Below are 27,098 nucleotides of genomic sequence, written 5' to 3'. Positions count from 1 at the left end.
CTTTAAGCACAATGTAAGAACTAGATTATTTTATGTGTTAAATAATGCCTAATAAAACTCTGTTTCAGTCACTCAAGGAAGGGTACACTTCCAAAGTTCATAAAGACTCATTATTATTAAAAGAGTAATATTTACCTGTTCAAATTACAGAATGTCACAGCTGGGAACTCTATCTTTTCCACATATTGAACCTCCACAGACGTTGTGGTCGGCCATGTGAAGTAGTTGACCAAGCGACTGTAGATCTGCCACACCACCAATGAGACTGAGCCCAAGACCACCACCAACCAGATCACCTTGCGTATTTTGTTCCGGTTCCGAACTATATTATGTACCCCATGAAAGGAAGTGGAGATGGCAAAGTCGTGGTCAAACTTCTTTCGATCCGTAGGAGATGGCAGTGGTTTCTTTGAAAGACAGAGCTTTATCTTTTCCAAGAGTCCTTAAGGTTTTGCCCATAAAATAATTAAATAAAAAAAAGTAATGAGTTAGGAAACCTTAATGCTCTCTGTAAAGACCACAACACACATAAAAATGTAAACAGGTTACTCTTTTTATGTGTAATACATAAAATGTCTTCATGATTTGTATAATCTATTCAGGATTCAAGAAGTAGCCATATTGACTACATGGGTTGAAGAAAAATATGCTTAAGTTATTCACAGAATGCTTCTTGTTAATGCCAATGTACAAGTTCCATCATACTTATATGTTGTTATGTCCGATTTCAAAATCAACTCACCTTGAATAAGTTGCTTACAACGCGTCATCTTTACAAAGTATCTCTAAATTTTAAAATACTCTTTCAATCTGAAGAATCACAAAGTTCCTCGGATGCCATAAATAAGATCAGATGGATTCTTTTGAGAGTCATACCTGGGGCTAAAAAGCAAGCTGTTCTTCAACTGATCTTAGTCCTCTGGTGGTGTATTGTATGGCTGGCTGGAGCTCCCATAGGGCCACATGCTTTGATATACAGCTATTTGACTTCACTTGGTTATTTAGTTAGAATATTGAAAGCTGCATTATCAGTTAAGTAATCTATTTTCTACTTCTTTAGGAAACAAATTCATTTTTTTTCAAGACTGTCAATAACCAATCAAATCATGTTTATTGATACTGATTGAGAAAGATTCAGTAAATGTAGCCTTAACATTTTATGATAACCTATAACATATTCAGAAATCTTTTTGATTTAATTTGTTTTTAATTATCTGTAGAAGATATAGAGAATCTTTTTGCTGAGAGAGGGCTTCAGTATATTTCAGAGTATGACATGGCCTTGGGAATGGAAAGACGTGGTTTCCGGTCCAGGCCTCACCTCTGATAATCTGTGTGTCTTTAGCCAAGTTTCTTAATCTCTCTAATTCAGGGGTCGGGAACCTATGGCTCGTGAGCCAGATGTGGCTCTTTTGATGGCTGCATCTGGCTTGCAGACAAATCTTTAATAAAAAAAATAATAACATTAAAAATATAAAATATTCTCATGTATTACAATCCATTCATTTCCTACCGCTCATGTTCATGGTTGCGGGTGGCTGGAGCCAATCACAGCTGTCCTCTGGGACAACACCAAATTTTTATTGGATAATGCGTAACGTACACGGGTCATTGTATGGCTCTCATGGAATTACATTTTAAAATATGTGGCGTTTATGGCTCTCTCAGCCAAAAAGGTTCCAGACCCCTGCTCTAATTCTTTGTTCCTGAGCTGTCACATGGGAACAGTAGTCCCTGCCACATTAGTTTGTTGTTTTAAATAAGATAACACCAAGGAACAGTTTGGCACATTACCTGATAAGCATTCAAAATCAGCTATTTTTGTTATTCCATAAATTTAGCAGGGATGAGGTAAATGATCAAATATGCGGCAAATTTTTAAATAATGTCTAACATTTTTATTTAAGAAATGAGTTCTTAATGGTCTCATAAATGCTAATAATTAGGTTGAAGTAACTTTTATGTTTTGCTTTAATTCAGTATTATTTTTGCCAACTAATCAGTATTAACATACTTCTAATAGGTTTCAAATGTTATTCATCATAAATCATTATTTAATACTTTATAAGTCTCCAATCAATTAGCTAAGCTTAAGCCATGGATATATAATAATACATATATAAACATTTTCTAAGAAACCAAAATTTGACTGCAAAATGTAAGGACACAATTACAAATTGTACTATGATTATTTTACGGAGACTATACACTGAGTAGTTTGAATTTTGACTAAAATTTAGAGTAACCCCACGTACAGTTTTTAATATCAAATTAGGATGTATCTATCTATCTATCTATCTATCTATCTATCTATCTATCTATCTATCTATCTATCTATCTATTATCATCTATCTATTATCTATCTATCTATCTATCTATCTATCTATCTATCTATCTATCTATCTATCTATCTATCACCTATCATCTATCTAGTAATTGGCATAGTCCGAAGACAAAATCAGAGACGTGAGAGAAACTATTATTATTTATTAGCAAAATAAGTTTAATAATGCTCTCTTGTGTATTATTTAGCCATTAGTTACAAACACATATGAAGAACTCTGACAAAAGGACGGCTCAGTTTCTGGGCACCAGCCCAAAGCTGTTAGATGGGAAAGTAGTCTAGGAACCAGTAACTGGCCAAGCAAAGCATTGCTGCTTGCAAGTATTACCCTGAAAAATACGTTTCAACTTTATCTGTCAAAAAATGATCTCATTGAATATAGACCTACTTCTTACTTGAAACCATATCAATGCAATAAATTAAAAATAAACATTTTAAATGAAAAAATATATAGACTACTTCTTGATAATTGCTTTGGCTATACTGTAATATTCCTAGTTATTTGCTAAGGTTTAAAAAGAGCTTTTCAAAATATTGAGACCAAGAGTGAAGAAATAAGGTGATGTATCACTATGAGAAAGATTAGAATTAGTTTAGTAAACAGCCCCTTATCCTACAAAGCAGGAAACGTCTTATTTTCCTGACTGACATATACATTATGTAATTATGGGAAGTGGCCCTTGTATTGAATACTAATCTTTATAGAAACACTTTGAAGAACATCAAATAATGTCTTATTTTTAAAAAATAAAACTGATAGGCACTTGATAAATAGAAAACAGAAACAACGCCTACCAAAATAGAACAACTACAAATCTTCTAGTATATAGTAATATTTGAAAAACAATTTTTGACTTCTTCTAGATGATCCATAAATAACCAAAACTATATTTCTTGTATTATACTCAAATAAATAGCAGAAAGAAAATTTTCCAAATGAAAAAAAAAACCAACATTCCACTTTTTCCTTTGCTAATTTCTAGCCTCTAGAAATGACAATTGTAACAGTTTTGAGAATTTTAGTCTCTACCCACCTTTCTCAGAATAGACTTTTGATTTTTCAGTGTGCTCCATTGGTAATTTCAATAAGCAGGAGACCTTGGGGTATATCCAGTTTTCATCAATAACCATGTTCCTTTGTGGGCTTTATATTAAATACAGCAGTTGAGGTTGTAAAACACACACACACACACACACACACACACACACACACACACACACATACACACACCGGAGCAATTTAAATGTTTGTGTTGCTATGTTTTGCCTCAAAAATCATATACTTTGGAAATCAAAAACGATACCAGAACCAGCTTTGTGCATATAAGGACAGAAGAGAAGCTATCATTGAGGGGAACCCCTCAAAATAGAATTAAGAAATCATTTTCTCAGAAGCAGAGACAATCCTCACAAGTATCCCTGACCAGGCTAGCAAACAACTAAGGGACTCACCTGTCAGAGTCTCTTTATTTCCACCTCTCTCTATATACAAGTTTGAATCAAAGCACAGTTGGAGTGAAATCTTGGGGGTAAAGATCTCTTTTCTTAGTGGAAGGTTTTTAATAAGAAGAGGTTACAAAAAATACTGTAGTAATGAATAAAAATGACAATAAAATAGCAGAAAATATCTCCACAAGAAGAGAGAATTGATAGCATATAAACTCAATAAAGCACAAAGACCAATTATGTGTTCATAATAACACTTTTTAGGAATTACTAGATTTTTTTTACATGAAATTATAAACTAGAGAATATGCATTATGGTGTATTAACAGCACCATCTCCTGACCAAGCTGAGGAATTACATGCATCTCTATTTCAGCCTCTTAGTTGCCATGAAAGTCTTTTATAAGTATTTATATATAACCACTCCTCATTCATATAATTACATATATTTGATGTCTGTATTTTCTTAGAAATCCAGTACTACAAGTTGAAACTCATATTGTATAGAAACAAACTAAAAAAATTCAAGGTATTTAAATGAAAGAGCAGCTGGATCCAAACTGTTTCTGGCAGATGGAATAAATTAAGGTTACCTGTGTAGTTGGTTGAAGTTTTTCTTACTCATTTTTATGGAGAAGACAATATTATAGAACGTGTGGCTAGATTCTGGGTACGAGTGCTTCTGTAGTTGTACTTTACAAACAAAATTTCTTTTTCCTCCTTTTTACCCTTCTGTTTTAGAAATTGAAGGCGGTAAAGACGGGAAGGCTTTTGAATGGCCACTCGAGCTGCATTTCCGGTTTCACAAAGACTGGAAAAGTAAGGGCAGTTATTCGAAATTTCTCAGATGGTATCATACGCTGACGTATCTGTGCAGCCGCATTCATCCTTAATCTGCTTCTCTCCCTCTCGGTACCTAGTTTTATGTTAGGTACCTCTTATTCTCTTAAAATTTCCTTAGCCATTTGCAACAAATCTTTCAATGAAGCTATAAAAAATGTACTTTCTTCAGCATATCTAATTACTATTATTTAAAGGGTAGGTTCAATGTTTTCTGTTTTACAATATTAGGTAAGACACAGGTCTATTTCCACAATCATGTCACATAAAGACTGTTCAAAATATACCGATTTGCCCAGGAACTTTTACTTTCATTCCATCAATTCTTACATTCTTATCTACAGACTCCATTTAGATTTTATCTACAGGTTTTGGATTTAGAATTCTGGGTAGAAAAATTATCCTTGGCCAGGTATAATATCCATGCCTATAAAACATTCAGGTAACATAACATCTTTACAGAAATCATGTTTGAACATTTCAATTTGTATAATTTTATCAATCTTTAGAATTATATATATATTATATATATTATATATATATAATATATATATATATATATTTATTTAAAATCTAATTGTAGTCTGAGTCAGATCTTCACCAGTGAGTTTGGTACCACAGTTTATGGAATTCCCATATCAAGGAGTTTTGGACAATTTTCTTTCTTATTCCTAGACTAATTTTACCCAGTCTTCTGTTTAAAAAAAAAAAAAAGCTTTGAGTTTCCAATGAGGATGCAAGCCAAGGACCCTTTTGTCAATCTAACTTAATAAAGTGGGCTAACCACTGTTGTAAGAGCTGGCTAGTCAGGGTACTCATTCTAATCTCTGTCTTCCAGCTTTTCTTTTTCCCGTTTGATTTTAGAAAGAGAGGATGGGAAGAAGACAGAGAGAAGCATCAATGTGCTGTTCCACTTATTTATGCATTCCTTAGTTGATTCCAGTACATGCCCTGACCGGGATTGCCTTACAACGTTGGGGGACCGACAGGAGGTCATTTGGGCCCATCCTGACTTTTCAGTACTGTTAAAATTTTTGTTTTAACCATATCAGTGTCTGTTTTATTTATTCCCTCCCTGCTTTTTAATAACCATCTAAAGATTTCCACCCTGTGATTCTTCTTTTGTTTTCTCTTTGTTTTACCCTTATCAATATTTAAAAATAAGCATCTCATTCTGTTTCTTTGATTTGGAAGTTCTTTCCTTTTGAGTGCACTTTTAAATGCTCTAATCCAAGGGGCCCCAAACTTTTTACACAGGGGGCCAGTTCACTGTCCCTCAGACCGTTGGAGGGCTGCCACATACAGTGCTCCTCTCACTGACCACCAATGAAAGAGGTGCCCCTTCCGGAAGTGTGTGTGTGGTGGGGGTGGGGGGGGGCGGGGGGGCGGATAAATGGCCTCAGGGGGCCGCATGTGGCCCGCGGGCCGGCCGTAGTTTGGGGACGCCTGCTAAACTAACTGGGACATTCCTCATAACAGCCAGTATAATTTTAGGTTTTAATTTCCTTGAGGGCTGGAGATAAATTGGTAGGCTCCTAGATGTAAATTGAGTCTAGTTCATCTTTCTGCCTGGCCATAGTTTGGGACTTCCACCCTGACTGTTACCAAGCTGAGTTCTTAGCATATAAAACTTTCAGGTTTTCTTTTACTAAGATTTTGCTGTTCTTTTTCTTTTATTCCTTTTCCTGATTAAATGTGAGACAGTTATACTTCTGATGTCCTGATCTTTTACAATATCTGCAAATATTTGAAGGAAAATAAGAAGGGGTCTGAGTGGACTTGATTTTTTTCTAATTGCTGTCATTCCAGCTTAAGGGAGTCTTAATTACTAGCCATTCTAACAACATAAGAGTCCTCTAAAAACTCCCTTCCTTCCTTCCTTCCTTCCTTCCTTCCTTCCTTCCTTCCTTCCTTCCTTCCTTCCTTCCTTCCTCCTTCCTTCTTTCCTTCCTTCCTTCTCTCTCTCTCTCTCTCTTTCTTTCTTTCATTTAGAAGTTTTTTTTTTCAATTCAAAGAAGCGTTGTCTGACCTTAACAAGTAGAATCTTAATAGTGACTCAAACCAGTAAACTTTTTGATGACTTAACTATGGAAACCAGAAACATCCACAAAAGAAAGTGCTCAAAGATGAAACTCTCACGAGACAAAGCTCTCTCCCAGAGTTAGAAATAGCCTTTCCAAAACACAGAAAGGTCACATTTTCCCTGTTTTTGAATGGGATGTTTAGATTCCCTGAGTTGGGATCCAGAGCCTATGTGGATGCCTGCATCCTCTCACTGGAAGAAAACAGAATGAGGAGTCCTGTTTCACCATCTCTGGGAGGAAACAGACAGACAGACACAAAATCTCCCTTGAGAGCTTGGCACAGGCAGGCAGAGACCAAGGTGCACCCTGGTAAGCACACCCTCTGCATGATGAAGGTCAGTGAGAAAAGATTCTCCCCGATCATAAGGCCAAGCTCTCAGGATGTATCACAAGATAAAGGGAGAAAGAACAGACAGAGAGGGACAAACAGAATTACCAAAACCTGTGAGTACTCATAGCAAACAATCAATAGTTCCTAAGCCCAAGAAACTAGTTTGATAAATATTTTCTCTTTCTAATGTAATTTTAAAAAGGGCGGGGGACTTTCATCATTCTGCTTCTACCAAATGCTGCAAGTAGAAATCTGGGAGTCTCACCTAGCAAAATTTTCTGCTTTTGCTGGCTCGTGCTGGAGGTCACAGGGTCTCTCTGCTGAACAGCATTAGATGTGAGCGGTGCCCAGCTGGTAAGAGAGCCTGCTCACAGCACCAGCGTTTGGTGTGGAAAAATGTTCCCCTACTCTCAATATTCTCTCACCTGGTGTCATAGTCAAATAGACTTGAGTCAGGTTAAAAAGAGAAAATAACCAAATTTAATTACATGCATATGTACGGGAAGCCCACATTCATGTGATCATCAGAGACCCCATATCCACGAGAAGTTCAGAGACAGAAGGAAGATGAGGTATTGATGACATTCTGAGCTAAGGATGGGGCAAGATGTCATGGGGCTTTAGAGGGGGGAGAGTCATTTCAAGATCATGAGACGGGCAGAAGTTCAGTAATTAGAAGTTTGTTTGGCTCTAGATAGGTCATAAAAACTTATTTCTGATGATTACTTTTATTATCGGCAAGGCCCCTAATTTCAGTTCTGTAAAGGAGAGGTAAAAGTTCCTCATGAACCCACAGATTTTGGATCACCTTTAGCTCAAAATGCTTCACATACTAAAGTGCCATATTTTGGGGAAACCTGTTCTGAACCCCTATAGAAGAAAATGTTACATATCCGTGACATCATTAACAAGCATATATTCAGTATTCCATGGATATATCCTAATTATCTGTATATTCAGAAAACCCATCCCTGGCTGGTGTGTTTTGAATAATCTGTTAATGAATTTTGTTTTGTTTTTTTATTTGTATCCATTGGGGTTTTTTTTTATGATTTTAATTTGTGTTTACATAGGTTCAAGCGTCCCACTGAATATATCTCCCCCACTCCCTTATTCCCCCTCGTCTCCCATCTATGCCCCCTCCCCCCAATGCCTCCCCCTTCCCTCCAGGATTTGTTGTCCTATTCTCTATAATGCTGTGTTATGTGTATATAATTTCACTATTAATGTTATGAGTTTTCTAATTGCAATTCCCTGCCGTGGTCTGGGACAGGCTCAGTCTGTGGGAGGTTTCTGTTTGTCACTCAGTTCTAGACACATTGTCAGCAAGCACAGTACTGAAAATGTTCTTGGCATTGGTCAAGGTAGGAGGAAGGGCTCTACTAATGCTTAACCTGCCCACCCAGGAGGTTGCAAAATTATGTGCCCGTACAGTGCATGGCGTCATGAGTCAAGGTTACCAGCACAGGGTCAAAGTATCCGAACATTCTCCTCGCAATTTTATGACTGTGTTTGTTTTCTCAATTCAGATCTCTTATCTCTTTGTGCAAAAGATCATTTATGAGAATTTTACCTGCCTTCCAATTACTTAGAACAAAAACATTGATTTGACATTCATTATATTCATGCTTTTAGGGACTATTTCATAGGAAAATTAGAAGTTGTGTGCTCAACACATCTTACAATCAAGAAATCAAAACAAATAAGCAAACAAACAACTCAAAGATGGCAACATGCAAAACTAAACATTCCAAAGGCTCAAATCATGAAAGATAATATAATAGAAATGATTTAAACATTTTTTTCCATGTAGATGTTAGACATTACAGTGAAATAAAAAGTGTTCTCTGGAATTCATGTCCACTCAGAACCTAAATGTGACCTTATTCAAAAAGTCTTTGCCTATATAAATGTTTACCTGATACCTATGTACTCTTATTAATCAATGTCACCCTACTAAATTTAATTTTCTAAATAAAATTTTTTTTAAGTACAAAAGAAAAAAAAGTCTTTGTAGCTGTAACTAAAGGTCTCAAAATGAAATCATTTTGAATTTAGGGTGAGCTATAAATCCAGTGACTGTTGTTGTTATAGAGAAAAGAGAAGGAGATTTAAACACAGAAGCATTCAGAGAGGAAGGCTGTGAGAAGAAGGAGGTGGACATTAGGGTTACACTGCTACAAACCAAGAAACTCCGGAAGCCACCAGAAGCCGGAAGAGGCGAGGAAGGGTTCTTCCCTGGAACCTTTGGTGAGAGTGTGATCTTGGTAGCATTTTCTTTAGGACTTCAGGGGAACTGTGAGAGAACAAATTTCTGTTGTTTTCAGCTGGCATGTTTGTGGTAACTTGTAAAAGCTGTCGTAGGGAGCGAGTACACACACTGAGGAAAAGTCAAATGGATTTTAACCGAGGATTCTTAAAAAGTTGTAAGGTTCTTTAACAAATTCAAGAATTTTAATCCTGCCTATATAGCCTAGTTTTTCTGTCTTTCAAAGGTGACCACTGATGTTGTATATGTAGAATAAACATTATTGCAATGATTAGAAGTAATTCTGCAACATCTATGTCACAACACAAGGTTGAAATTTTTGTAATGTTTCCAGTAAATCAAGAAGAATTAAGAAATATTGTTTATACTGTAATTGGGTTTAGCATTAAATTCCCAGGAATAATTAATTACCTTTATTCAATAAAGATATTACTGAATACCTAACCTGACACCTATATAATTTTATCAAACAATGTCACCTCAATGAATTTAATAAAAATTAAAATAAAATAAAGCTCTTATAATTAAAAAAAAAGAAAATTCATCTCCATTAGTTAAAAAAACAAAGCTAGAAAGCCCAGTGCAGTCCAAATGCTGCAGCCAGATGTGTAGAATGCACTAGTGAGTACAACAAAGATCCCTATTTTCACAGAGATTCTAGTTTAGTAGATGGCAATAAACTTAATCAGTAAGTTACGTAATGCATTACAAGATAGAATGTGCCAGGGGAAAAATAAAAAGAAGTAAAACATGGCAGGTGAGATTGACAGTCTTTCATTCACAGGAAATGGTGTTTCACATCTTTGTTTTACTGCTAGGCTTCCCCTCCTCCCCATACACTGGCCAGAATGTAATTTTGCTTTTAAAGCTTGCTCCTGAGTATGTTTGGGACCTCCAGTTTTTGAAATTCTGGTTCCCCCTTTGGTCTCTGGCTTTTTGCAATAAAGACTCCTTAATTTGACTACTTAATTGTGTGGCAAATGTCTCTTTCTCGCTGTTTAAATATAACATAATGATGCTGAATATTTTTTCATATGTTTATTGGCCATCGGTATAACTCTTTGGAGAGAAGTTAGTAGAATTTTTAACCCTCATGGTACAAGGGCTGGAGGGGGAAAGATAGCCATACTGGAGAGGTCTTCTTTAGGAAGCAGTATCTTTAGAGTAGGTTTTCAGTAGATAAAATAGTAACTGCCTAATCAAGAGAGACTAATTTGCATACAGGTCTTCAGATATGAATGTCAATGCTGAAATTGAAGAATTATGTCATAAACATGGTCAAATATGTACATATTTACACTATTCAGTGTAAGTAAAACATATTTGCCTAAAATTATAATATTAAAAGTAACTATTTTTTCTAGACAAGGGGCAATTTGGGGAGCATATGACCAAATTAATGATTAAATATTTATGGGAGGTGGAAACCTATAACTTTTTTTTTTGACTTGGTAGGTTTTTGTATTGATATTTTTGTTATACTATGTGTATTTTTGTATAAATAAAAATTATCATACCTAATTGTTTCCTTGAGGTCTTTCACACTGATATAACCTCTCTATTGAACAAAACATGAGGTTTTTTCAAATAAATTGCTGATTGAGACTGTTTCAGGGGTGTATGTGCGTGTTTTGAAATACCTAGTTATATAATAAATACAAAGGACAACTAGAGTGACCTAGAGGTGAATAATGAAGGAAAGCAGAATATGTCACTCTAAAATGTGCTTCTTTGACATAAAAATTATTTGGAGCTAAAATTAATTAAGAAGTAATAAATACTGAAAAATCTCCCTTTTTTGGCCTACAAGCAGGAAATAACTTCTCCCTTTTCTAGGGGCAGATTCTCATAAGTCTAGAGAAGGCAGCTACAGAGTCTTTAAACAAGCCTTGTTAAACTAACCCTTATTTTCCTAGTTACTTCGTCACCATTTATTCCTCCCAAGCCACACCCCTTTATTTTATTAATTATTCACTTTTTTTTTGGTTTCTTTGTTTAAAATGCATAGAAGCTTTCTGCTCTGGTCACTTCTGGTCTTCATTCTCTTGTGAAGTCTTCCCTGTACAAGTAAAAATGTAATAAAATTTGTATATTTTTCTCCTGTTAACCTGTCTTTGTCAGTTTAACTTTCAGACACAGTCAGGGGCTATAAAAATCAGGGGAAACGTTTTTCTCTTTTACCATAATAATTGTGAGAATTCACTGTCTACAAAGCAATCACCAGGCTTGTCTGGGAAAAACAGGTTTCTCAAACTAGACATCAGAGCAGGTGGCTGAAGAAAGCTGGGATCTATTGACATAAGCAGATTTGCAAAGCTGATGAGAAATTGCTACTGATGTGTGAAGTGGATTTCATAATCAGTAGAGACTCATGGTTCTTTCCCTTCTGTAAAATGATATCTCTTCCTTGGATGACAGCAGCAGAATTTTGTACAATACTAGCCTTTTTAGTCTGAGGTGAAAAGCTTCTGCTTAAAATCAATCACAACTTCTGTATGGCCAATAACCTTGGCTGCCATCAAAACCGCCTGGCCAACGCAGTTTCAGGTTTGATTTGGACAGATGGTAAGAAATTAACAGAGTCGAAAACTGGTGATCCAATTTTCTTTAATTCTAGCTCGCACCCAGCAGTCAAGAATATACACATAGCTGGAAATACTTCCCTTTCCATTCAGGGCTCCCAAAGCCACAGACTCATCTGAGTTTTCCTAGAATCAAAGGCTAAAATCTCTCCAGTCTTATTCACTTCTGTTCCCCATCTCCTTCTCCTCCACAAACTGGCTTCTCCTTCCCCTAATCTGCCATTTTGGCTGCCTCCTCCATGTGGCTTCCCTGCCCTGCCTCCAGCATGGGCTACTCCTCCCTACAAGAACGTGGCCATTCTCCCTGTTGGTTAAATAAGATTTAAAATATGATATACATGTTTGCTCACTTATAGTTTGTATTGAGTGTGGGGAACAGGCTGTAAGCAGGCCCGGACATTATAGCCTACGGCTTAGTTTTAAGACTAAGCTTTTCCCCACACCCCTGACTGATTGCATAATATGGGGTGGTGCACTCTCATGAGGAATCCCATTATGCCTCAGATAAGTGACTTTGTATCAGAGACTTCCTTATTTGTATATTGGATTAAAGGTTTTGATTTCTATACTATAAAATGAGGGTAGACTGGGAGCTTGCTCTCTCTCTGTTCCTGAGATTAGCATTAGAGGAGAGAGCAGACAAAGGCCATATGGAAGAGAGAAGAGGCAGCCAAAATGGCAGAGTGCTGAGGGAGAAGCCGGTTTGTGCAGAGTTTGTGCAGAGAGAAGGAGATGGGGAACAGAAGTGAATAAGGCTGGTGAGGTAGGAACCTTTGATTCTAGGAAATTCGGATAAGTCAGTGGCTTTGGGAGCCCTAATGGAAAGGGAAGTGTCTTCCCACTGTGTGTATTTCTTGCCGGGGGTGGGGGTGGGGGGGTGGGGGGGGGTGCAAGCTAGCATTAAAGCTGATGGCCCACCAGTTTTTGGCTACATTGTTTCATTACCATCTGTCCAAATCTAATGGGAACCTGCATGGGCCAGGCAGCTGTGATGGTGGCCGTGGCTACTGGTTTTACACTCCCAAATGGCCTCCTAGCTGCACCTTTTAAAACCTTTTGGCACGCAAGTCCTCCCCCAACACACATTAGCACAACCACGCCCCTTCCAAACAAGAAGGGCAATTAATGTTATCACCTAGCTGATGACCATCCACGTGGGCAGCGGCATATTTAACAATAAGGATGAGAAAAGAAAATTTATCTGCCCAACAACTCCCTCAAGCCAGAATGATAATTTAACTTAAAAATATTAGGGGAATATTAATTTTCTGACATTTATAAATTTTGATTTAGAATTTTAACATACTTTTTTAAATATACTTTGTGGTTTTCTACTTACTATTTTACAGTTCATCAGGTTGGCTATACTTTGCTTAACAGTTTGAACAAATACAAAGATAAAAAACTTTTTAGGAGACAAAAGTACTTTATCACTGGAAAGCAGCATAAGAGAGTAGAAAGAACATTGTGTTTGCAATGGATTGAATGTGCCGTTGGTCAAATAAGTTTTTAAATATGACATATATGTTTGCTTGCTTTTAGTTTGCATTGTGTGTGGGGGACAGGCTGTAAGCAGGCCAGTCATTATAGCCTAAGGTTTAGTTTAAAACTAAGATTTTCCCACACCCTTGACTGATTGAATGATGTGGGTGGTGCACTCTCATGAGGAATCCCATTATGCCTCAGATAAGTGACTTTGTATCAGAGACTTCCTTGTTTGTATATTGGATTAAAGGTTTGGATTTCTATACTATAAAGTGGGGCAGACTGGGAGCTTGCTCTCTCTTGGTTCTTGAGATTAGCATTAGAGAGGAGAGCAGAGAAAGACCACATGGAGGAGGCCAGGAGAAGCAGCCAAGATGGTGGAGTGCTGAAGGAAAAGCCAGTTTGTGCAGAGTTTGTGCAGAATGAAGGAGATGGGGAACAGAAGTGAATAAGGCTACTGAGCTAGAAACCTTTGATTCTAGGAAACTCAAATAAGTCAGTAGCTTTGTGAGCACTGAATGAGTGAGTTTTGGAGCCCAGTGTGTGTTTTTACTTGCCCGCTGGTACAAGCCAGGATTAAAGCTAATGGCCCACCAGTTCTGTCTTCGTTGTTTCATTACCGACTGTCCAAATCAAATGCGAACCTACATTGTCCAGGAGGCTGTGATGGTGGCCATGGCTACTGGCTTTACAAGCATCATTAAGAAAACCTTTTAACCTGACAAGGTGGTGGCGCAGTGGATAGAGTGTCGGACTGGGATGCGGAAGGTCCCAGGTTCGAGACCCTGAGGTCGCTAACTTGAGTGCGGGTTTATCTGGTTTGAGCAAAAGCTCACCAGCTTGGACCCAAGGTCGGTGGCTCGAGCAAGGGGTTACTTGGTCTGCTGAAGGCCCGTGGTCAAGGCACATATGAGAAAGCAATCAATGAACAACTAAGGTGTCGCAATGAAAAAACTGATGATTGATGTTTCTCATCTCTCTCCATTCCTGTCTGCCTGTCCCTATCTATCCCTCTCTCTAACTCTCTCTCTGTCTCTGTAAAAAAATAAATTAAAAAATAAATTCAAAAAGAAAAAGAAAACCTTTTATATAATCAAATCTATTATTTTGTATTATTAAATTAAATCTACAAAATGTCATAGTGTTTACCAGGAGTAAGGCAAGCTATGGTAATTTATGGAGGATATAATGCCTGCCCTCTAGATGCAGAAACAAAATAAACATTTGTCAGATGATTTTTATATAACAGACATATAGATTGTCCATATAGGTAAATAATAAACCCTCTGAAATCACAGGAATTTGATTTCACTGTGGGCTGATGGTGCTGTGAGAAGCCATTGTGACAAAGTAAAGACTTCACTTAAATCTTGAAGACTTCAAGGAAGTATGGGAAGGTTACCTCTAATGTTTGCATCAGATGCAGCAATAGTCTTAGGAAGTGGTGTTTATTGCTGCAACAAAGGAGACCGCACACAGCGAACTCAAATTCCCTTTCCACTAATGAGAGAGACTCCTGTTTCCTGAATGAAAAATCCAACTTCACTTTTTCCTCTTGACTACAGGATAGAAATGATAATACCCAATCACCAACCACTAATTGTAAAATCACAGAGCTCCTCTTTGTTTTTCTTCCCCCCCCCCCCCCCATATTTGCTACTGGAAAAGTTAAACTCATCAAATGAAATGTCAAGATTCCAATGAGGTAGAAGCAGTTGTAGGGTATTTCAGCACACGTTTTCCCAGATTTAGTTCTATATAATGCTAGTTCTTTGCTAAGTTTCTGTGGACTTGGCCAAATCACTCAAACTGGTTATTTACCATGCACTTAGACAATTTCAAAGGTTTTAAGAAGCCTTGCAGGATCTAAACCTGCTTGTGGACAGCCAGCCTTTGATTACAGAAACTTTTATTTCTCTTACTCCTATGTCAGTGAGGGGTATTTTGTTTCAGGCCAAACTTTAAAACTGAGTTAAATACACTGAGATAAAACTACAGTGTATTAATAAAGCTTCTTAGGGAATTTGGGCACAACTAAATCCTCAATAAAATACATATTGATTGAGATCAGTATCTGACTCATATATCCATCTGTTAGATTCGGGGAGGTGTGCTGTGGCTGCCAGAGTGTAACTATTGAAGGAGCAGGAACAGGGAGGTGCTGATAGGGCCCCTGTGAGGCTGAGAACTAAGAAGATCAGCACAAAGGAGGACAAACATCCTGCATTCTATTGGTCAGAAACCCTTATCAGAAGTTTATGTTTGAAATTCGCCACTAAGCTAAACCCTGCCCCTGTTGCTATGCTACATGCGACCTCCCTAGAAAATAGCTAACTGCCACATCCGCTTCTGTGTAATGCTTGCTCACTTAGGATATATAAGGACCTAGTTGTAAGCACCAGGCGCGACTCTCGTTTGCAGCTCCTTGTGAGTATGGTGTCTCCGGACACCTTGGGAGTTCGCCCCTGTGCAGGTTAAACTTGGCCAATAAAGTACAATCTAAGCTCCTGAAAGTCTCCAACGTTTGTTCTCGTACCCAGTGGATGCAACATTTTGGGGGGCTCGTCCAGGATTCTCCCTCGGCAGAGTTTTGGGTAGAAGACCGGAGGGACAGCTCGAGCTGAGTAAGTATTCACTGAGGATCCTCATTTGGTTTGGCTTTTGGGCTCCAGAGCACACAATCCTGAGGTAGTAGGTGGGATGCCGCCGGTAACCTACCCAGGGCTTTCAGAAGCGGGATGCCACTCTCTGAAATTTGGATATTTGGATTTGTTAACTTTAGAGTGACCAGTCACATTAGGAATCCTTTTTGCACTGCGCTGCGCTGCGTTTTGTCTGAGCTCGAATGACTGAGTTGAGTGTGAGAGAGACAAGTGTGCTCCTTGTGTTAATAGTGTGTGTTGCCTGAATCCTACCCTTTCTCATTATTCCTGAGTCATCCAGGATGGGACAACAGGAGTTTGTGCCGGGATCCCCACTCGAGTGCCTATTGAAGAATTTTTCTGATTTCCAGAAGGGGCTCAGGGGTACGGAGGTCCACAGCCAAGTCCAGGTTTCCTCCAGACTTTGAGCCAGCCTACATTTAATGTGGGATGGCCCACAGAGGGCACCTTTGACCTCCCAACTTTATTTGCTGTCAGAGCCACGGTCTATAGGGCACCCCACCCAGACCAATACCTGTATATGGATGTGTGGGTAGATATAGTCACTGAGCAGCCTGGGTACATCAGAAAGTGTCTGAAGGACAGCCAGCGAGGCAGGTGAGTGGTTTGTCTTGCTACGGGGAATGGGAAAGTTGGGAGGGTCAAAGAAAAGGAAAAGGGAGAAGCCCATTCCCAGACACAGCCTGGTAAACTGTCCAGACTTTACCCAGTTTTGCCTGGACCGCCGGAGGACCACCTAGACCGGGTGAATTCCCCTCCACCTTATCAGTGGCAGGAGGAGCCAGATTCCTCATGGCAGGACGTGAGCAGGCTCTTGAGCCTGCCCCACACCCGAGGAGGGGCGGTCTATGGTGCGGGAGGCACAGCCATTTTGCCTCCTTCGGCAGGAGGCGCAGCCATTTTGCCTCCTTCGGCGGGAGGCGCAGCCATTTTGCCTGCTTCGGCGGGAGGCGCAGCCATTTTGCCTCCTTCGGCGAGAGGTGCAGCCATTTTGCCTCCTTTGGTGGGAAGTGCAGCCATTTTGCTCCTCCGGGAGGCGCCACCAGCACCAGATGCTGGCCCACGGGCACCTCATCACCTCATCTATGTGCCTTTTTCCACTAGTAATTTATACAATTGGAAACATCAGAATCCCCTATTTTCCAAGAAACCTCAGGGACTAATATCTCTCCTTGAGACCATTTTTAGGACCCGTCAGCCCTCATGGGACGATTGTCAGCAGATTTTACAAACTCTCTTCACTTCTGAAGAAAGGGACAGAATAACGAGAGAAGCTGCTAAGGCGGTATTGGGAGAAGAAAGGGAAACTCAGTAGGGAAGAAGGGAAATAGAAGATGTTCTCCGGTCTCAACCTCCTACCTGGGACCCTAATACCACTGGGGGAAGAAACACGCTCCTCCAGTATCGCCGGGCTCTGTTGAGGGGGCTCAAGGCAGCAGCTAGAAAGCCAACCAACTTTAGCAAGGTAAGTGAGGTCATCCAGGGAAGGGAGGAATCCCCGGCAGCCTTCTTAGAGAGACTCATGGAGGCATATAGAGTGTACACCCCCTTAGACCCAGAAGTGGAAGAAAACAAGAGGCTAATAAATATAGCCTTTGTGACTCAGGCCACTTCTGATATAAGAAAAAAGCTTCAGAAGATTGAGGGGTTCGAGGGAGAGAATAGGAGTAAGCTATTAGAAATAGCCCAGAAAGTATATATCAACAGGGATGATCCGGAGGTTGGCAGAGCAAAGGAGGTAGCCAAGATCCTGATTGCTGCTTAGAAACCTCCCCCCAAAGGAAAAGGGGGACAGAGGAAGGGCCAAGGACAGCGAATAGACAAGGATCAATGAGCCTATTGCAAGGAGAAAGGACACTGGAAGAGAGAGTGCCCAAAGTTGAGGGCCGACAGCCAGAGGCCAAAACAAGCCCCAGAGGTCTTGCTCCAAATCTTAGACTGACGGGGCTAGGGCTCCATTCCCGTCAGCTCCCAGGAGCCCATGGTCACCTTAACAATCGAAGGAAAGCCAATAGACTTCCTAGTCGACACAGGAGCCACCTATTCAGTCAGTCCTAAAGAAACCACAGGGCCAGATGCAGAAGGCAACTACTAAGGTAATAGGGGCAATGGGCAAAGCAGAAGCCTACCCATGGGCCACCGCAAGAATTACTGACTTAGGTCGAGGCACCATCACCCACTCTTTCCTAGTCATTCCAGACTGCCCTTACCCACTGCTTGGAAGGGACTTATTGCAGAAACTTCAGGCCACCATAACCTTCCAACGGGAGGAAAGCCCTATGGGGAACAAAGAGGCAGAGGTCAGCATGGAAGTAAGTGTCCCACTGTCTGAAGAACACTACTTGCCACCGTCCTAGAAGTTAAGGAGGCCAAGGAAGGGGTTCCAGAGGCCCTGCGTGCCCAGGTACCTGAGGTTTGGGCGGAAACCAACCGCCTGTCCTGGTGCAACTGTTTAGCACTGCTAGACCGATTAGGATCAGGCAGTATCTGGTCCCAGCCCGAGCTAGACAGGGAATCGCCCGGCACTTGCAATGCCTGCTGGAGGCAGGCATCCTCCGAAGGTGCCAATCAGCCTGGAACACCCCGCTGCTTCCCGTCCAGAAACCAGGGAACCAAGACTATCGTCCAGTCCAGGACTTGCGGGAAGTGAATGCGCAGGTAGAGACTATTCATCCCACGGTGCCCAACCTGTATACTTTACTGAGCTCATTCCCACCAACCCATACCTATTGTTCTGTCCAGGATTTGAAGGATGCCTTCTTTTGTATTCCCCTGGCACCTCAGAGCCAAGAGATCTTTGCCTTTGAATGGAATGACCCAGATAATGGACTGGTGGGGCAGTTCACTTGGACCAGACTACCACAAGGGTTTAAGAATTCCCCCACCATTTTTAATGAAGCCCTTAGCAAAGATCTGCAGGCTTTCTGCTCCTCCCATCTGTCAATCATACTGCTCCAGTATGTGGATGACATCCTCATAGCTGCCAAGGATGAAGGAGAGTGTGAGGAAGCTACCTTGGACATGCTACAAGATCTCGGGCAAATGGGGTATCAAGTCTCCACCAAGAAGGCCCAGATTGTGACGCAAACTGTAAGTTATTTGGGGTATAACTTACAGGGAGGGCAAAGGACATTGTCCAGCCTGTGAATTCAGATGGTCTTGCAGATCCCCGAGCCTACTAACAAGAGGCAGGTACGAGAATTACTGGGTGCAGTAGGATACTGCCGACTGTGGATATTCGGCTTTGCCGAACTAGCTAAATCCCTGCACAAACTAACCAGGGGTAAGGAAGAGCAGTTCACATGGACAGATAAGGAGAAGCAAGCGTTCCAAGCGCTTAAAGAGGCCCTGGTGACTGCCCCAGCTTTGGCCCTGCCAGATCTGGCCAAACCCTTTCAGCTATTTATAGCAGAAAGGGGTAGGGTAGCCTTAGGAGTATTGAGCCAGGAACTTGGGCTGTAGAAGAGGCCTGTTGCCTATCTGTCCAAGAAACTTGATCCTGTAGCCTTGGGATGGCCAACATGTCTGAGGGTGCTTGCTGCCACCTCCATACTAGTCAAGGAGGCTAGTAAATTGACTTTAGGGCAGGATATCAAAGTCATTGGGGAACACTATGTAGAGCAAGTGCTGCGAGCACCTCCTGACAGGTGGCTATCTAATGTGTGGCTAACACAGTATCAGGCTCAGCTGCTGAACCCTCCATCTGTTCAGTTCCTCAAAACTGCTGCCCTGAACCCAGAGACTCCACTTTGGTCCACAGTTGCAAACAAATCCTTGACACAGTGACTGGCTCCCACCCGGAGTTAAGGGATCAAGCATATGGGAAGGCAGACCTGACCCTCTTTACTGACAGGAGCAGTTTTATTAAGGATGGACAGCGACATGCAGGGGCAGCAGTGACCACGGAAAATAAGGTCCTGTGGCAGAAAGCACTGCCCGCAGGAACATCTGCACAAAGGGCAGAGCTAATAGGACTAACCCGAGCCTTACAGATAGCAGAGGGAAAAGTTGCCAACATCTACACTGACAGCCGATATGCATTCACCACTAACCATGTCCACAGAGCCATATACAAGGAGAGAGGCTTACTGACAGCAGGGGGGAAAGACATTAAAAATCGCAATGAAATTCTTGCCCTCCTAAATGCCATTTGTCTACCTACCAAAGCTGCCATCATCCACTGCAAAGGACACCAGAGAGGGGACTCTCCTACTGTAAAGGGTAACAACCTAGCAGACTCAGCTACAAGAGAGGCAGCCACTGGGCCACAAGAAAGCCTTCTGCCATTGCTGCCTAAGCCAATGCTACCTCCGGATCCTAGATATTCCCCAGAAGAAGAGCAGGAAGGGATGCAGTTGAAAGGGAAGAAAAATCAGCAGGGATGGATAGAGCTTCCTGACTCCTGGCTCTATTTACCCCAGGGAATAGTAAGAGAAATAGTAGGAGATATTCATACTAGTACCCATCTAGGACAAAACAAGCTAGAACAACTTATCAGGAAGTATTATGTAGGGCCTAACATCAAGGATATTGTCTACTCCATTGTCTCGAGGTGCAGCATCTGTGCCAGAGTAAATGTGCAGAATAAGAAGCTACCCCCCTTTGTGAGGTATCAGGGGAAAGCTCCAGGAGAACTGTGGGAAATAGATTTCACAGAGATGACCCCTGGGAAGTTAGGTTATAAGTATCTATTAGTATTAGTAGACACCTTCTCAGGATGGGTGGAAGCATTCCCCACGCGAGGAGAGGTTGCTTCCACAGTTTGTAAAGTCTTATTAAGGGAAATCATACCTAGATATGGCATTCCCCTAGCCCTAGGATCAAACAATGAACCTGCATTCATATCCAGGATATCTCAAGAATTAGCCACTAAGTTAGGTATTAATTGGAAATTACATTGCATTTATAGGCCCCAAAGTTCAGGACAGGTAGAAAGAATGAACAGGACTCTGAAGGAAACTATAATTAAGCTGAGAGGGGAGACCGGCAAAAACTGGGTTGAGCTCCTCCCTTTCACCCTTTTTAGAACCAGATGTACTCCCTATCTCAATAAATGGACCCCTTATGAAATCTTATTTGGGCAACCTGTGCCCCTTGTACCTCGATTGACCAGAGGGGAACTAGAGATTTCTAATCATAATTTCCTCAAGTCCTTGCAGGCCCTGCAGCACAACAGAAGCGAGGTGCAGGCCCTCCAGAGATCAGCCCAATCGAATACGAAACACAGCTCCCGACTACCGGAGCCACCGGAGCCTAGACAGTGGGTGTGGATTCTCAACCACAGACGGGGCAACCTTGAGCCGCGGTGGAATGGACCATTCCAGGTGATCCTGAGTACACCCACAGCTATTAAGGTAGTGAAAAGCCCTACTAGATCCACCTCTCCCACGTGAAGCCGGCCCAACCACCCGACGAAGGATCTTGGAGATGGCAAGTCAAGCAGACCCCTGGAGAGCCTCTAAAGCTCACCATTCTCCCCACTGATGAAGAATCAAGGGTTTGATTTATGCCCAAAAGAGCTGGGGGAATGTTAGATTCGGGGAGGTGTGCTGTGGCTGCCAGAGTGTAACTATTGAAGGAGCCGGAACAGGGAGGTGCTGATAGGGCCCCTGTTCTAAGGCTGAGAACTAAGAAGATCAGCACAAAGGAGGACAAACATCCTGCATTCTATTGGTCAGAAACCTTTATCAGAAGTTTATGTTTGAAATTCGCTACTAAGCTAAACCCTGCCCCTGTTGCTATGCTGCATGCGACCTCCCTAGCGAAAAGCTAACTGCCACATCCGCTTCTGTGTAATGCTTGCTCACTTAGGATATATAAGGACCTAGTTGTAAGCACCAGGCGCGACTCTCATTTGCAGCTCCTTGTGAGTATGGTGTCTCCGGACATCTTGGGGGTTCGCCCCTGTGCAGGTTAAACTTGGCCAATAAAGTACAATCTAAGCTCCTGATAGTCTCCAACGTTTGTTCTTGTACCCGGTGGATGCAACACATCCATCCCCAATAACCATATTGAGGAAAATCTCTTTACCTTGGGAAAAAGAAAATTTCATTTTGTCTTCTTACTAAGATTGTTTGCAAATTTCCCGAGTAATAGGGGTACCTTTATTTTAATTGGATGCTTAATTATGTAGTTATCTCACTTCCTTCTTTGTATTGGCTGCTAGAACACTTAAACTAAATTTTAACCTATCTTCAAAAATTGTCTAGATTCTCACAACATGTATTATAATAATCTTACTCCTGGTTTCTATCATATTTTCTGAAAGTTCAGCAGAAGGAGGACACTTGAGGTCAGGCAAGAAAAGTTTATTAGGGGGTCATCTGTGGGACCGACTCCTGAGGCAGAAGTCAGCAACCGGTTCTCTAACAGGTAGGGTTAAGTAGGGGATTCAAGAGTGGGGGCTAGCAGTCGTTAATGAAAAATGTAGCTTTCAGCAATTTATGTAAGATTAACCATAAGTAAGCTAGGGGAGCTTCCACACCTGGGTTAGTCACCCAGATGCCCAGGGGGTAGTGACCTGGAATATCCAGTTTGTTATGGTCCCTTTGTCCACTTAAGGGAGGAGGGGGTCATGGCCCCTGTGATAGGGGCCTAGTGTTGTATATGGGACCTCAGTATTGTGTATAGAAAGTTGGACATAAAGAGGAACTTTAAACTTGCTTTTGGTAACTGCTTAGAGTAGAAAATCCCCAACAGTCTGTACAGGAAGTTAAGCATTAAACGGAGCTTGCCTGTGGCAGTAGCTTAGAGTAAAAAAATTTTACAAACCCTACTAGTTAGATATCTTGACTTAAATCTTGCCTACAGAAGCAAGATGTAGTTTTATGTTTTTAGCCTTGCAGCAATTACAGGAAGAACTGTAATCAGCTTTAGAGCAAAGAATGCTTTCTACCAAAATGTCAAGAATGTTGTGCATACCTGTAATAGCTATAACTTTGTGGTTAATCCTCTTAAATACTGCTCTCTCCCTAGGCTCAGGGCTGTTAGCTGTTTTTCAGCTAGCAGTCACCGGTCGGCTAATAAAGGCTCTTTAAATTTATAATCAATTTGGGTTCAGATCAATAATTAATCATGTTCGGTACATAACAACCCCCACCTGCAACCCTATCATTTTTCTACATTTATTTTCCTTTGGTCCTCTTCTCTTTATCTGCCTAGTTTTAGCTGCATTTTTAATGCTCATTTAATGTGTATTCTAAGTTGCCTTTAGATTGAATATTTGCAACAGAAAAGCTTTGAATACATAATAAGTAATTATATTTTACCAAACTACTTGCAGGCATGTTGTTTAATTAACCCAGTCTCCTTTTAGAGAAAAAGTGTAAAATAGAAGAATGATAACAGCATTCTTAAAGTTAGGAGAATTTTATATGGTTTGCTCCAATTCTATCTCTAACTAGGAGCTGTATTTAGGCAACATTTTTAAATTCTCTCAACTTTCTTTTCTTATCTGTGAAATTGAGGAAGGAACCCCCCTCCTTGAGATAAGAAGGTTCAAGAATTGTATGGCCAGGGGCCGCCATCATGACCATTCACATGCAGGTTCTCATTGATTTCAGGCAGATGGTAAAGAAATGGCAGATTCAGAGGATGGCGGGCCATTCTGTTTATTGGTGTCTCACCAAGACAGGCAAGCCATAAGAGCAGCCACGGGAAAAGCAGAAAGCCTGCTTTTCCCATAGAGGGCAAGGGATCAGGGAGGCCTCTGCAATGCTGATAGCAGGAACTGTGAGAGCAAGACACCCCCCCCCCCCCTCCGTCTGCTTCATTTTAGAGTGTAGAAAATTAAAGCCTTTAAGCCAATACACAAATAAACAAATAAGGAAGTCTCTGATACAAAGCCATTTATCTGAGGCATAAATGAGGTTCCTCATAAGAGTGCACCACCCCCTATCATGCAACAGCCAAGGGTGTGGGGAAAAGCTTAGTTTGAGAAGACCTTAGTATTAGAAGGGAGGGAAAGGCTTAAAACTAAGCCTTAGGGTATAAGGACCTTGCAAGCTTATAGCCTGTCCCCCACACCCAATGCAAACTATAAGTGAGCAATCATATATATCATACTTATAAACTTATTTGACTATCAAGAATATTTTATAATTTAGGCCAAGTGTTCAGAGAGAGTTTATGTAAGGCCAGGAGCCGCCATCGTGGCCATTCACATGCAGGTTCCCATTGGATTCGGGCAGACGATAAAGAAATGGCGGAGTCAGAGGACAGGGGGCCATCCTATTTATTGGTGTCTCACCAAGACAGGCAAACCACAAAAGAAGACAAGGGAAAAGCAGAAAACCAGCTCTTCCCATGAAGGGCAAGGGATCAGGGAAGCCCCTGCAATTGTGATAGCAGGAACTGTGTGTCCAAGCTCCTGGTCTGTCCCACTTTATAGTGTAGAAAACCAAAATCCCTTAATCCAATATACAAACAAGGAAGTCTCCGATACAAAGTCACCCATCCAAGGCATAATTGGATTCCTCATGAGAGTGCACCACCCAGATAATACAATCATTCAAGGGTGTGGGGAAAAGCCCAGTCCCAAAACCAAACCCCAGGCTACAACGACCTGGCCTGCTTATAGCCTGTCCCCCACACCCAATATAAGTCACAAGCGAGCAAACATATATATCACATTTACAAACTTATTTGACCAACACTAGGGAACTTAGATAAGTCAGTAGCTTTGTGAGCACTGAATGTGAGTGGGTTTTGGAGCCCAGTGTGTGTTTTTACTTGCCCGCCGGGTGCAAGCTGGAATTAAAGACTATGGCCCACCAGTTTGTGGCTCCGTTGTTTCTTTACTGACTGTCCGAATCCAATGCAAACCTGCATGGGCCAGGCAGCTGTAGTGGTGGACCTGGTTACTGGCTTTACAGTTACAAATGGACAATCTAGGTTAGAGTTTACAGGCCAAGTAGTTTTGCTGGGAGACAGAATGAAGCTTTTACTTAGTAGTGCCAGCTGGGAACAGAATTAGAATTAGATGAGCCCAGCTTCTGTTACATGTAGGGTAGAAACAGGGCTTGTGTGAGACACATGGGCACTAGACTTAGCTAATAATTTGATGGCCATTTGCAGTATTCCAGCCCTCTTGGAACTACTAGTGTCATGTGGGAAAAAACCTATTCAACACACAAACTTATGTCAAGAGGAAGAGAGAGGGAGGACTGCCAAGAGAGGAGTTGGTTAAATAAGTTTGTAAATATGTGTTGGGCGGATAAAATGTATTATGCTCACTTTGTTAAAGAGGCCGTTGCCCAGGTGATATTAATGTGTGTTGAGAATTGTTGTAGCCTGAGGCTTGGTTTTGGGATTAAGCCTTTCCTACCCTTTTTGATGTAGGGTGGTACAATCCAATCATGCCTCAGAGAAGTGACTTTGTATTAGAGACTACCCTATTTTGTATATTGGATTAAAGGTTGTGAAGCTACACTATAAAATGGGGGCAGAACGGGACTTGGCTCTTGGTTCCTGAGGTTAGCATGAGAGAGCGGAGAGAGTAGAGCCAGCAGCTAAAGGAGGCCACGTGGAGGAGGCCAGGAGAAGCAGCCAAGATGGCGGAGTGCTGAGTGAGATGCCAGTTTGTACAGAGTTTGTATCTGGGATAAGGAAGAAGATGGGGAACTGAGGGAAATAAGGCTGGTGAGCTAGAAACCTTTGATTCTAGGAAACTCGGATAAATCAGTAGCTTTGTGAGCACTGAATGTGACTGGGTTTTGGAGCCCAGTGTGTATTTTTACTTGCCCGCCGGGTGCAAGCTAGATTAAAGACTATGGCCCACCAGTTTTTGGCTCCATGGTTTCTTTACCGACTGTCCGAATCCAATGCGAACCTGCATGGGCCGGGCTGCTTTGATAGTGGTGGCCCTGACTGCTGGCTTTACAATATGATATATATGTTTGCTTGCTTATAGTTTACATTGGGTGTAGGGGACAGGCTGTAAGCAGGCAGGGTCCTTATAGCCTAAGGCTTAGTTTTAAGACTAAGCCTTTCCCACCCTTTTAATCCTAAAATCTTCTCAACACTAAGCTTTTCCCCATACCCTTGACTATTGCATAATATGGGTGGTGCATTCTCATGAGGAATCCCATTATGCCTCAGATAAGTGATTTTGTTTCAGAGACTTCCTTGTTTGTATATTGCATTAAAGGTTTGATTTCTACACTATAAAATGCGGCAGAGGAGCCCATGCTGGAGGAGAGCAGAGAAAGGCCACGTGGAAGAGAGGAGAAGCAGTGAAGATGGTGGAGTGCTGAAGGACAAGCCAGTTTGTACAGAGTTTGTGCAGAGAGAAGGAGATGGGAAACAGGTGAATAAGGCTGGTGAGGTACAAACCTTCGATTCTAGGAAACTCGGATAAGTCAGTGAATTTGGGAGCCCTGAATGGAAAGGGGAGTGTTTTCTCACTGTGTGTATTTCTTGCACTCTAGGTGCAAACTAAGATTAAAAGCTGTTGATCAAATAAGTTTGTAAATATGATGTATGTTCGCTCACTCATAGTTTGTATTGGGTGTGGGGGACAGGCTGTAAACAGGCAGGGTCATTATAGCCTAAGGCTTAGTTTTAAGACTAAGCCTTTCCCACCCTTTTGATACTAAGATCTTTTCAATACTAAGCTTTTCCCCACACCCTTGACTGTTGCATGATGTGGGGTGGTGTACTCTCATGAGGAATCCCATTATGCCTCAGATAAGTGATTTTGTATCAGAGACTTCCTTGTTAGTATACTGGATTAAAGGTTTTGATTTCTACACTATAAAATGAGGCAGAGGAGCCCATGCCGGAGGAGAGTAGAGAAAGGCTATGTGAAGGAGAGGAGAAGCAGCCAAGATGTCAGACTGCTAAAGGATTAGCCAGTTTGTACAGAGTATGTGCAGAGAGAAGGAGATGGAGAACAGAGGTAAATCAGGTTGGTGAGGTACAAACCTTTGATTCTAGGAAACTCGGATGAGTCAGTGGCTTTGGGAGCCCTGAATGGAAAGGAAAGTGTTTTCCCACTGTGTGTATTTCTTGCTCGCCAGGTGCAAGCTAGGATTAAAGGTGATGGCTCACCAGTT

The 27,098-nt window shown here is 41.3% G+C and overlaps 1 protein-coding gene across 2 annotated transcripts in view; it reads right to left on the bottom strand.

Moving 5' to 3' along the window:
- ASIC5 (acid sensing ion channel subunit family member 5) overlaps nucleotides 1-27,098 on the bottom strand; it is a 77,823-nt gene that overhangs the window by 35,969 nt on the left and 14,756 nt on the right. The window contains exons 1-4 of one of the 2 annotated variants that reach the window (XM_066360933.1): nucleotides 9,231-9,426; nucleotides 4,384-4,601; nucleotides 3,379-3,442; nucleotides 136-442 (exon numbers count right to left, since the gene is read on the bottom strand). In XM_066360933.1, the coding sequence (XP_066217030.1) occupies nucleotides 136-442; nucleotides 3,379-3,418 (347 nt within the window). In that variant the 5' untranslated portion in view covers nucleotides 3,419-3,442; nucleotides 4,384-4,601; nucleotides 9,231-9,426. Of the gene's footprint in view, nucleotides 1-135; nucleotides 443-3,378; nucleotides 3,443-4,383; nucleotides 4,602-9,230; nucleotides 9,427-27,098 lie in introns of those variants that run through there. The other variant, XM_066360932.1, reaches the window with a different exon arrangement.

This window comes from Saccopteryx leptura, chromosome 1 (assembly GCF_036850995.1).
Source record: "Saccopteryx leptura isolate mSacLep1 chromosome 1, mSacLep1_pri_phased_curated, whole genome shotgun sequence".
Taxonomy (NCBI): Eukaryota; Metazoa; Chordata; class Mammalia; order Chiroptera; family Emballonuridae; genus Saccopteryx; species Saccopteryx leptura.
The sequence above is the reverse complement of the archived record's forward strand: the minus strand, read 5'-3'. Positions and strand labels throughout refer to the sequence as shown.